Below are 13,646 nucleotides of genomic sequence, written 5' to 3' on the forward strand. Positions count from 1 at the left end.
TATTAGATACACGTCCGTCAGTGAAGACTTTCTTTTGTAAATATGAACAGGCTTTTATATGAATCTTCAACCTCAGGACCCGTGTTTGTATGTCATTCAATGCTTGATATGTATATGAATTGCTTTCAATAACCTGATTAGGCGTTCAGCTTGAAAAGTGAAATCTGTCCGATAACACACGGGTTTATCTCTTCTTGGTACCCTTAATTTCCTGCTGGCGAACAGCAGAGAGCGCAAGGTTGCTCGGTCTCTTATTGCAGATTGAGCAGTGACTGAAGCCCCCCACACTTTTCGGAAACTTATTTTTGCAATACTTGCCTTACCAAGCTTGGTCCATTCCTGTAGCGCTGCTACTTTGACTGTTTATATTTTGTACGTGACTATATAATGCTCATAAAATATCACGTGCCATTACAATGCTGTCACATCATGGCGTTAATTCAGCACAAATAAAATGTTATTGTAGCAGGCAACAATCGGCCACCTTGTTTATATCAAGAGACATTGCATAGATGTCATCACGTATACTATGTCAACAGAAGGGGGCCAAGACAGGCAGGTAAGATAAGTATATGACAAACTTAGTTTATTATTGCAACATTTACGCTTATGAAGCCATATTCTCTAAACCTGAAAAGTAAAGTGGCAATGTCATGAGAGGCTGTATACTGTGCCTGTATGAAACTGAAAAGGACATGAGGGAGGAGCATTGTGAGGAGACCCCTGTAAGTCATTTACTCTCAGCCAATCAACTGGGAGCATTCCAGAGATGCAAATTGGCTGCGAGCAGCTGACCTCACAATGCTCCTCCCTCATGTCCTTTTCAGTTTGATACAGGCACAGTATACAGTCAATTGTGACTGTGGCGCTTTAAAGAGCCACATATTTTAAAGAGGTAGACCCTGAATCTGCTCATTAAACATTTCTCTAAATTGCGCTGAATCTACAAATTCAGCACTGCTATGAGGGTCCACATGACTTGCTAAGTTACTAGGCTCCTGCATACTACACTATGGGTCTTCTCTGTGAAATATAGAAGACAAAAGACTATTTGCAGTTAGATTTGTATAAAGATTCAATGTGAAATGTGATACATAGTGAAAGAGTCCTAAGAGATTTATAAATGCCTTTGCAAGGTGTGAATATTGTCTACATTTTTGATAAGTTTTGTAGATGTATGAATGGTCCTTTGAGGTTTGAGGATTTGAAGAGCTTGGCAGACACAATCACTATTGTTAGATCAGTACATCGGGAAGGTACCTGTGGGATTTGTAATGTATAGATAGGAAGCCATAGCCAAAATCATCTTGTCACCAATGGCATTGTAAAAAGTTAATAGGAAGGTTGTCAGCTTAGTTTGTTCACCTGTTGTACCTTTAAAATGTTGTTGTATTTGTTGAGTATTTACAAATTTTTTGTTTAGCCATGGCTTAGGCTTCGTTCACATCTGCATCAGGGCTCTGTTCAGGCGTTCCGTAGTAGGTTTCCATTTGCATCACCATTGATTTCAATGGTGATAAATCCGATGCAGAAACTTTTTGTTTGTCTCTGTTGTGCAAGGGATTCCGTCATTTTCAGTTGACTACAGTATTGTTTCCGTGAAAACGGCGGAACTCCTGCACAACGGAGACAAACGGAAACCATTAGCACCGGATCTGTCACCATTAAAATCAATGGTGATGCAAACAGAAACCTATGGTTTCAGTTTGTTTCAGTCAGGGTTCCGTTCTGACGGAAAGCTCAGACGGAACGCCTGAACGGAGCTCTTACGTAGATGTGAACAAAGCCTGAGTTAGATCCATTTCTAGGAAAGCCGAGGGACAAAAAATAGTAACCGTTCCCAGCTTTTCCAAACTCCTAGGTCTCTGTTTGTCTATTCATCATGATCGATCAAACTGCTGTTCTCACCATCGTGGATTATATATTCCATTTTACATTGAACCTTTATGTTTAAATCTTTGACTGAAAGTTAAACAATCTTTCTTCTAATCTCCATACATAGCATAAAAAACAATCTATTCCATGTATGTGTCGAACACATTTCTATATGATCTGTCATATATATCTAACAGAGTTTGTCTTTTTTCCCAGTAGATGGAAGTCCCTCAGAATATACAACATTTTATTAACACCCTTATTTATTTGCTTTGAGATATATTTCAGTAGCGATGTCACAAAAAGTAACATCTGCTACTGGGGCTGCAAAACAGATGCCAGATCATTATGTTGTAGGCTCTCGTGACCGAGTGCCATCTGTATCCCTTTATGAACTAAAAAAAAAACAAACTACCTACATATTGACATCCCCAGCTTGTAATGGTGCTAATCTGTTTTCAGAACCTTGGACAGGGCATACAGCATGCATGGCACGTTGTTTCATTGCTTATATTGCATTAGGAAAGTTGCTGCAGTCAGCTGCATTGCCGTTACCAAGTTCTATTAAGAAAAATGAGTCTAATACCTAAACAGAATAGACTTTTGCAATATTCTGCATGCTCTTCGGAAAGTAGAACTGCTGAGCTCACTTTAGAGAATTGCCTGATTTTAAATCAGAATTTGAATTTATAAAAGTCTATAGAAAACCGTGACATTTTAATACTTCCCAACTTAGGCTGCTCAGAGGTTAACTAACAAGCAGCTGCTTTGCAGAGATGAGGTCCTGAGCAATATCTATATGGAGTTTGTTCTCCCTTTTGTATGTGTGGATTTTCTCTTTGGGTACTAGGGTTACCCCACCCTCACATGTGAAAAAGTTGCTCAGGTTTATTGGTTTTCTATGTAATTGGCATGTGTTTATGTATGTGCCTGACATGGACTGTTCGAACAGCTTTATTGAATACGTTGGTGATCTAAAAATATTGAATTGCAACTAGGGCTACTGCACAATACAAATGTAAGGTGGTATTTGTTGCATTTTTATTTCAGCTGAGGATCTGTTATATCTTTTTGCTATAAAAGTATTATTACGTACATTGCTATCTATTTACTAGATTACTTCATATTTTGCTAGGCTAGCCATAGACATTTTCATTAAAAAAAAAATTTTGGGGTCAATGCACCAGACGACAAGGTTGTGTTCATGGAGCTTGTACAGCGGCTTGCAGAGTCCTTGCAGTTTTATAATATAGAGCTGTTGGTTCTCTATTCACTGGCCTTCATACGAAACTATATTATCATTGCTTCTAAGAAAACATTGTTTAGTAATATTGAATTTGCCACAATGATTTTTTCACAAATTCTATATGAATGAATCAGTGACAAAAAATCTGTATGCTTGCTTATAAAATCAGAGGCACACAGGGGTACTGTATGGGTCCATAGATTCCAATGTGTGACATATTATATAGCCATACAACCTGGATCTGTAACATAGCTGTGTGCATAAGGCCTAACTGCATTTTTCATAGGTGAACTAAATAATAGGTTGTCCAGGAGAAGAGAATACAGATAATTTTCTTCAGAATGAAAAGTACATAATCTTTATAATGCAGTTTCCATTTCAAAGTGGTCTCTCAGATGTGATTTTGGTCAAAGTGTTTCAGATGCCATTCTTAATAAATTAGGCACCTCTTACTCCAGCACTATTTAGATTGAGGCGCATGCCTCAATAAATTAGGTACAGCTCTGGCCGTCCATGGAAAAAAAAAATCAAATCTACTCTAGCTTGAAACTGTAGTAAATTTGTGCTGTAACTTAGACCAGTTTCTGGCATAATTGAAAGTAAATTTGTTGGGCGGTGGGTCGCCCCATCCCCTTCCGTTAAGCTTCGCACACATTTTAGAAAAATGGCATGAACGTCGCAAAAGTAAATATTTTTAGTGAAAATTCAGTGCAAAGTTTGCGACTTTTCTATGCCAGAAAACTGGTGTAGAACTAGTAATAATTTTCCCCCCAATATGTTTTTGTTTAAGCACTCTGCTATGATTTATAAGAATAAGCACTCTGCTATGACTTATAAGAATAAGCACTCTTCTATGACTTTTATAAGAATAAGCACTCTGCTATGATTTATAAGAATAAGCACTCTTCTATGACTTATAAGAATAAGCACACTGCTATGACTTTATAAGAATAAGCACTCTTCTATGACTTATAAGAATAAGCACTCTGCTATGACTTCTCTATCCCTCAAGCTACAGTTGTAGAAGGGCTGGAGTTTTCATTGAACTGTTTCTTTTGTACAACGTGATAATTTGCTGAGTTGAAGTAACTCGGTAAGTTTACCTGCTTACTGCATGTATAAAGGCCAACAGTTTAAAATGTCTAGACCCCAGCTAGAACTTTTCCCACAGTGACAATGACTGTTTGCATAAAGGCTGTGTACAGCTTTTGTAGCCTTTTTTTTATGTATGAAATGCAAGTTTTGTGTGTTTTAAAACATTTCTCAAATTCACATTTATTACAAATTTTATTAACTTTTTGTGATGCAGCTTCTATGTATCCACTTTACACAGAAGCTGCATAACACCGCTTAAAGCCAAATCCGTCCTTCAGTTGGACCGACGGCTTGGCTGACAGCGGCTCCTGTGGGCCTCTGACACACATGATAACCCCAATACAGATCACCTCTCAGTTCATAAACCTTGTTTTGGTCGATATTCGGATTAACCTGTGTGTCAGCGGCCGTCGGTTCAGCTGACTGAAGGATTTGGCTTACAACATCAGATTCTTTATAGAGTGGTTACATAGAAGCTGCAACGCATAAAAACGAAATACAATTTTTATTAAATGTCAATTTGAAAAATGTTTAAAAACACATAAGACATATTTAAAAAACAAAAAAGGCTACAAAAGCTTTCATAGGCTTTAAGCATTGAGGAGCGTGTGTGTGTGTGTGTGTGTGTGTGTGTGTGTGTGTGTGTGTGTGTGTATGTATGTATGTGTGTATATATATATATATATATATATATATATATACACATACACATACGCACAGTCCAGAGAAAAATTAACACAGCACTCCAATACAGCTAAATATTAGGCCATGTGCACCTTACCAGGGGATGAATCCGTGAATCAGTTCCCCAACTTGAATAGAGAAAGACTAGAGGACAAAGGAACGGCACCAGGACTTCAATGAAGATGAAACAAGGCTGATTTATTCAACTTAAGTGAGCAATATACTAGTCCTTCTCAATGAATTAGAATATCATCAAAATGTTAATTTATTTTAGTAATTCAATTCAAAAAGTGAAACTCATATATTATATAGATTAATTACACACAGAGTGATCTATTTCCAGCATTTTTTTTCTTTTAATGTTGATGATTATGGCTAACAGTTAATGAAAACCCAAAATTTAGCCAATCAAGCGCAGTGATACTGTGGTTATTAAACCAGGTATTGGTACTTTTGGCAGTGTGGGCAGGTGCCAAGTCCTGCTGGAAAATGAAATCAGCATCTCCATAAAGCTTGTCAGCAGAGGGAAGCATGAAGTGCTCTAAAATTTCCTGGTAGATGGCTGCGTTGCCTCTGGACTTGATATAACACAGTGGACCAACACCAGCAGATGACATGGCCCCCAAACCATCACTGACTGGAAACGTCACACTGGACTGCAAGTAACTTGTATTGATTCCTCTCCACTCTTCCTCCAGACACTGGGACCTTGATTTCCAGATGAAAATTTACTTTCATCTGAAAACAGGACTTTGGACCACTGAGCAACAATATTATGTCCAGAGTCAATGTAGCAGTCTACCAGGAAATTTTCGAGCGCTTCATGCTTCCCTCTGATTGGCCAGCAAACTCGCTTGACCTAAACCCCATAGAGAATCTATAGGGTATTGTCAAGAGGAAGATGAGAGACACCAGACCCAACAATGCAGACGAGCTGAAGGCCACTATCAAAGCAACCTTGGCTTCCATAACACCTCAGCAGTGCCACAGGCTGATCGCCTCCATGCCACGCCGCACTGATTCAGTAATTCATACAAAAGGAGCCCCGACCAAGTATTGAGTGCATATACTGTACGAACTTTTCAGCAGGCCTACATTTTGGTATTAAAAATCATTTTTTAACTTGTGCTTATATAATATTCTAATTTTCTGAGACACAAAATTTTGGGTTTTCATTAACTGTTCGCCATAATAATCAACATTAAAAGAAAAAATTGCTGGAAATAGATCACTCTGTGTCTAATTAATCTATATAATATATGAGTTGCACTTTTTGAATTGAATTACTGAAATAAATTTACTTTTTGATGATATTCTAATTCATTGAGAAGGACTAGTATATGTGTCCTGGAAACGATGGAAAGGATACTAGGAGATTTTGACACTCCTGGTCACTGTAGAAAATAAACACTTCTCAATATTAGAGGCACAGCGGGTTGGCCCTTCAATATTATGCCTACTAGGCCACAACTGGCTACACGGTACTTGTTGGGTCTTACTTGCCTCAGGCTGATACACGTGGGAAAGCTCCTGCCCGTAACCCACCACTGCTTGCACGACACCACTCTCACGGGGGATCACAATTGGCTCCAGGACCCACGGAATCAGGCCAAAACTTCTCGTGCTTGTCGCTTGTACGGTAGTTTCACAGCTCACTCTCCAGCTTCTCTCACAGAAGCTCTCTCTCAATCTGTGCAGCTAGGTTCCTCCTTTTCCACCTGAACACCGCCGTTTTTTTAGAAAAAGCACGCCCCCTGCATCAGGACGCATCGTAGTTATTCTGCGATGTCCTGGCGCTGTTATGGCACAGCAGAATTTTAGCCAAGCCATTATCCAGGCACTACATCCCAGCGGCAAGTCATTTTAGACCAACCAGCGAGCAAACCATCATTTCGCTTCACCTGCCATAAACATAAAGTAACGTTACAGTGCAACAGCAATATACACGATTCTTCTTGCAAGAAACGGTAAGTAAACCTTTGGGGGTAAAGTTGTGCCCACAGTGTCACTTTGATGTGTTTTTATGAACTAGTTAGTCCCTCCATATTTATATATACGGTAGATCACTACTTAAAAGGCTTTTCCAGAGCGATGTTCCAATGGTATCTGAGGGTTCAGAAGTGATAGCAGTGCTGGACATTAGCTTGATGTTAATCTCCCGCATGCAGTTACCATGGCTGATGACGGTTTCTGCAGTTCCACCATGCTGGTTTCCCTGCACCCAGCCTGGTTTTTGTTTTTTTACTGACTGAAAAGAGCTTAGGCATCATATATAGATACTGCTGTTTGCTTGGGAGAGACCTTGCCGTGCCTGTACATATGCAGCAAGAAACTGATGGAGTAATGGGTAGGGATGGGGTAGGAATAGAAAACCCATACAGTGTCCAACTTTATTATATCTAAAGTTCTTCTACCACAGCCTTTTTGTACTGTAACAGTATAAAACTATGTACTAAATTGAAATCAATTATGAAAACCTGTCTCTGTTGTCACACCTGAGGAGTTAGGCTATCAATCAAAAAACGTATCAGCCCTCTAAGCTAACATGAGAGCTCCATCATGTTCCATAAATTGGTATTAGTCCCACCATCTGGTTGTTTAGTATGTGCAAGCATCTTGGGAAATGGCTGTTATTTCTTCCATATTTTCAATATGGTTGGTTTCAGATTAAGATTCTGATAGGGAGAAGTGTGTATTTCCAATGCAATTAAAATAACACTATTCTATATATTCATTTGTCTAACTCATGTATAGGAATTATTATTTCTGCTTGTTTTAATGTAATATTTATTTTTTTATGTATTAGGCTGTATTCACTTTCTGTAGAGCTCCCGTCACTACGTGGCGTAATAGAATACGCATTGTACCCAGAGGAGACTGTAACTAATTGTTGTCGGTGACATTACTAGCTCTCTACATATAAGAAACTACTATCCCTCTTCAGGCCCCTAGATAAAGCCTGCTCCATGCTGGTGAAATGTGCGTTAGGTATATACCTTGAAGATCTTGGCACCAGGCATGATAATGTGTAACCACAACGTCTAATAATGAATATAGCAGCACGAACATCTATACAGTTCAGCTTACAGGTCTGAACACAATCCCTACAATCCGTGTACAAGAATAAACATGGCTTCTACGTTTGTATCCGTGTGCTTCAGGACTGGTATTCTCGGTACCTTGAGTGAGGGGCTGTGAGCATTCAGCACCACTTATAGGGAAGCTATGATCCCACTAAACACGCTGTCAGGATATTAAAGAGTAATTTGTGTAGAGTTTTGTGACACCCACACTACCTATTAATAATGAATCTGAATTAAACACCGCTGGCATACTTCACTTAGGGTGACAGTGAATATATAACTGGTCTCCACATATAGGTACAACTGACATTACTAACCACATATTAAAGGGCGCTGGCACAGGAACTTGTTTTATCGATTGCATAACATATCACAATCTGTAAATGTACTGGGGTGCGATTTAGCTATTCCAGCAGAAGAGTGAATAATACATTAATTTAAAGGGGAAGATCATCCACCGTGTTAAATCCTGCCTGGCAGCTGAGTTAATAGCTATTTAGAATTTTGGAAATTTTATTTAAATGTTGTTGTTTTTTTTGGGGGGGGGGGGGGCGGTCAATATGTACAGTATGATTAAGAAAAATATGTTTTAACTCATTCTACATCCTACTTGTCCTGCTGGCCACTGTCCCTCTCTCAAGTTCCTAGCCTTCCTCATATACTCCTGGGCTGCAGTCTGCTCTGTGTTACCTGCCTACAATCTTCCCATTGCTATTGTCCGTGTAATGCATGTTTTCTTGGCCAAGGCAATGTAGTAGACCTGTTGTTTTGTCATTAACCCTCCTCCTACTAAATAGCATTAAGTTTCCATGTAGGTTGTAAAAAATATATTTTTTTTAAACTGGTTGGTCTTTTTTGACTGCTAATTTTTTTATTTTTAAATGATCAAACAAATCTATTTGCCATTGTCCCTATACTGCAGAGGACACCATGTAGCACTGAAACATGTTGTGGGAGCATTGTACTGCAGTTTTTTAATCAGCATCTTTGTTATGCTGTTTCATATATCCTGCCTTTAGTGTTTCGCTAGCCTGGCGGAGGCCAGAAGTCAGTATACCAGTATAGACTACGTTATTCCATTCCGCAAAAAAAAAAAAAAAAAGGATACCGCACGGTATATGTTTTTTTAACATGGAAACTTATGGGTGACGTTTGCCAGTGTATGGCATATGCCACAGGTATATATTTAACGTATACGTCATAGGCTTTTCAACAGCCTTTTATAATGAATACATTAAACTGATACCTTTATAGTCTTTGCAGTGATTTTTTGTTTTTATTGGCCCACTGAAATGAAAAATTAAGTAACTTTGTAAATGGTTTATCATCTACAGCTCCTATGCAGACCTATCTGTCTCCATGGTTACAGACTACAAACAAACCCTGCATAGTCTGATCCTGCAGTCATAGTCCCTTTCACCATTTTCACCACTGTGGGTCATGCCAGTTCTTCACTCCTTTTGATGATCCTGACTCTTAAGCAAATAGTTTACAATATGAAGCCATTAGAGGCAAATGAATGTAACATGCAGCATAGTCCTTTAGGACGTGATTAAAAATGTGACATCTTTTTAATACATAACAGCCTCTCTTGTAGCAAACTTGTTTTATTTTTGGAGTAAATGCTTTGTGGTTAATGTCAGTCCTTGTTGTAAATTCACATTGTTTGCCATTATTTCCCCCTGTTATGCTTTAGGCAGTGATTACAGTATTTTGTATCTCTTCATTTCAGAACACATCACACACCTAGAGGTTTATATTGCAACGTTGGAAAAACTATCATTAAACTGCCGGGACAATGGAGAAGAAGCTCTGAGCAACGCTTTCAATGCTTTCGCTGAGCTTTCTAAGGAATTGTTGACGCCAATGAAAAAGGTGGTAAGTTCTATTACTTCAGGTAGAGGATTCTCTGATGAAAAACTAGTCCGCTCCTTTTTTTTTGTGCAAGTACTTTATGCTACATTTAGCTGGAGTGAATTTATCACGCATACACTGGCAAATGTAAAGGATACTCTAGTAACGCATATATATTCTCGAAAATGAAAGTGGTTATCTGGGTTTTTAAAATCCTGGGTTATCTGGGTCATTAAAATTAATATAAGTTGCACTGTGATTTTTTTCTATGGACAACAAGGCCATTTTTTCGGTTAGGCAGTTTGGATAAATGCAGCCCATTGGGGACCATAATCAAAACTGGTGCAAAGGAAAAGGGGAGTTGTAGCAACCAATCAGATTCTACCTTAAATTTTTCAGAGGTCCTTTTGAAAATTACAGCAGTAACCTGATTGGTTACTACTACACTTTTTCTGAGCAAGGGACACCCCCTTCCCTCTATAATGTTTTCATGCCTAATAGGACATATGGATAGGGGTTGTCATTGTGTGACAACCCCATTAACTACCCCAATACCCTTAGTTATAATATAAATGTCTAGCCGTTTTTTTCATTGTGATAAAGTTTTTTTTATAATACGAACCCTTTGGTCAGACATTCTAGAATTTGATAACCTTCTCCGATATTCATAATTAAGGCGTTGACATAGGAATATATTGTCCCTCTTCCCACCACACGCTTGTGATGTTTTATTATGGGGTGAACTGAATCTTTGGCCCCGGTGACATCTGGGTTGGCAGCTGTGTTCATAGGGGCACTTTTTCTCCAAGACCGTATTACTACATGGGGACCAGCATATTATGAAATTACATTAGATTACATTACATTATGAGGTCCAGGAATGCCCCACCAACAGCATTGTACAATATGTAGAACTCAGTACTGTTCTTTTCACACAAAACTCAGATGACTTAATATTATTCCTTTTAATCTGCTAAATTAATGCAAATATGACTCAGATTTTGTGTGTCATAATGTAATTATCTGCACTTGTATTAAAAGGATAACACAATATTAAAGACTTGTCACCAGTAGAATTTTTTGTTTCAACGCGTAGGTTCATCTTGAGTAAACTGCAACTTAGCCTACACTTGTGTTTTGCCAAATTGTATATACTTAAATTTCTTTGTATGCTTGTATTATCAGAACTCCTACCTTTATATGTAGGCGATCCAGTAATACAGAAAGGCATCCACTGTTATCATGTGAAACGCTTAGCAGAATCAGAGGCGTAACTTGAAGCTACTGGGCCCCAATGCAAAATCTATAACGGGGCCACCCACCTACCATGTGCCATTTCAAATACTGTTGTTTGCCCCCCTTACTGTAGAAGAGATTGCAAAGGCTATTTCCCTCCTCCCCTCTGGGAAGGCCCCAGGTCCTGATGGCCTTCCTCCGGATGTTTATGCCTGCTGTCAGGAGATATTTGTGCGTCAGCTCCTTGCCACCTATAATGCAGGGTTTCTGAAGGGTTGTCTCCCTCCTTCACTGTATGATGCAACCATAGTTGTTATTCCCAAACCTGATAAGGATAGTGGGGAATGCGGGTCATATTGGCCGATTTCCCTCATCAATACGGACTGCAAAATTTTAGCTAAAGTCCTGGCCCTACGTTTGAACAAGGTTATCTTAGATATAATACACTGTGACCAAACGGGCTTTATGCCTACCAAGTCTACCTCTATCAACCTTAGTAAAGTCCATATACATAATTCTATAGTGCATAATTTGGTTGGTGATAGAGCCTTGGTTTCCCTTGATGCGGCCAAGGCCTTTGATTCTTTGGAATGGAGGTTTCTCTGGGCCTGCATGGAAAAATGTGGTTTATGTAAGTGGGTACAGCGCCTCTATATTTTGCCTACAGCCAATGTACTTACTAATGGGGGTCTGTTGGGCACTTTTTCTCTCTTTAGGGGAACTAAGCAGGGTTGCCCCCTAGCTCTGGTGCTGCTTGCGCTAGCCATTGAGATGCTGGCCATTAGTCTTGGATCATCTGAGGAGTTCCTTGGGCTCACCTGCAGGGGGACTACCTCGAAGCTTGTGTTGTATGCTGATGATCTGATCTTGTTTTTACAAGATACTTGACACTCCTTGACGGCGGCTATGTCGATCATAGACGAATTTGGTTGCCACTCGGGCCTTCGTATTAACTGGGGAAAATTGGTATTCTATCCCTTGGATGGTACATGCCTGATATGGCGGCTCGGGGCCTTCGCCTGCAGGTGGTTCCTACTTTCAAATATTTGGGTATTGTCATTGCTCCTACTGATTTTTTGAGACTTAATATCACTCCTCTTATTGGTTGGGTTCGAAATAAAACTAATGTGGTGTAAGCTACCCCTGACACTTGCTGGGCGGGTCCACTTGGTCAAGATGTTGATTTAACCAAAGCTACAGTAAACTTTCCAGCATACCAGGACTCTCATTCCGAGATCCTTTTTTGCCACATTGGATAGTCTACTGACATCCTTTCTTTGGAGAGGGTCCCGAGTTAAACTTGGTTTAAACTTGTTGAAACGCCCCAAAGAGCTAGGGGGTATGGCCCTTCCCAACTACTTTTTGTAATATGTGGCCTCTCAGCTGAGGTATTTGAGTCCCTGGTTGTCACTGGAGACTTATGCAGGAGATGAATGCTTTCTGGGGGGAGAGTTGGGCGTGTCGGACCTGCTCGTATACCTTGAGGGGGAGCTCCAACACCAGGGCTCATACTAACTCCACTACATCGAGTGGCGAAAAGGTGTGGACCACACTTAAGAAATTATATGATATTATGGGACCCCTTGTATCCTGGCCCTTATGGCACAACCCCATGCTCCGAGAGTTGCATCAGCTTGCAGGTGCTGAATTCTGGGACGGCCTTTGTGTCACCCACATCAAACATTTGATAGAGGGCAAATTATGGTTGACTTTTGAACAATTGAAACGCAAGTATGAGATTTCCTATCGGTCCTTCTACAGGTATCTGCAGCTCCGGCATGCCCTCACTATGCAATTTCCAGAATATCCTCAACATGCTTTGCAAACACTTGAGATCATTGATATGATATTTCTAATGGAAGTAGACTTGGGCGAATGTCCGTTCTTTATACATCCCTGATGCAAAAAACATGTTCTAAACGTATTCAGTCTGCTAAAGCAGGATGGATGGAGGTTCTTCCCCCTCATTTCTGATGACGATTGGGAGAATATGTGATCTTCTCACCTTCTGGTCTTACTGGCAGCTAACAATAGGCTCATTCAGTTATATATCACTCACCGTGCTTATTTAACCGACTCGTCTGCACAGAATTGGAGTAATCCCGTCCACTGAATGTCTCAGATGTCACCAGGAGGCCGCTGATTTTTGGCATATGATCTGGACATGTCCATATATTGCATCCTATTGGGATGAGATATTGCTATATCTTTCTAGGGTAATGGGGCCCCTGTTCCTCAAGACCCGTTATTTTGCCTCTTTAGTCTGACTAATGATCACTCCTTTTCACACCATCAAAAGTTTTTCCTCCATGAGGATCTGTTTATGGCCCGGAAGGCCTCCTGGCGTGCTATCTCTGACGCTGACTGTGCAGATGCATGTTGACACTTGCTATTATATTATGTTTATTCCTTGCCTATACTCTGTGAAACTTTGTCTGAACTGTTGAGATGTATAATGCTTAGTTATCCATGTTGGATTGTTTGGCGATTTAGCCTTTGTGTTTACATCTGAATCTTATAAATAAACCGAATTTAAAAAAAAATACTGTTTTTTTTTCTAGCAGAGCAGCGAC

At 39.7% G+C, this 13,646-nt stretch overlaps 1 protein-coding gene across 4 annotated transcripts in view; it reads left to right on the forward strand.

The window, feature by feature from the left end:
- Positions 1-13,646, forward strand: part of LOC142665929 (arf-GAP with SH3 domain, ANK repeat and PH domain-containing protein 1-like) — a 110,691-nt gene that overhangs the window by 58,701 nt on the left and 38,344 nt on the right. For 3 of the 4 annotated variants that reach the window (XM_075845745.1, XM_075845747.1, XM_075845748.1), the window contains exon 3: positions 9,716-9,861. In XM_075845745.1, coding sequence (XP_075701860.1) covers positions 9,716-9,861 — 146 coding nt within the window. The remainder of the gene's footprint in view (positions 1-9,715; positions 9,862-13,646) is intronic. The other variant, XM_075845746.1, reaches the window with a different exon arrangement.

This window comes from Rhinoderma darwinii, chromosome 13, assembly GCF_050947455.1.
Source record: "Rhinoderma darwinii isolate aRhiDar2 chromosome 13, aRhiDar2.hap1, whole genome shotgun sequence".
NCBI lineage: Eukaryota > Metazoa > Chordata > Amphibia > Anura > Rhinodermatidae > Rhinoderma > Rhinoderma darwinii.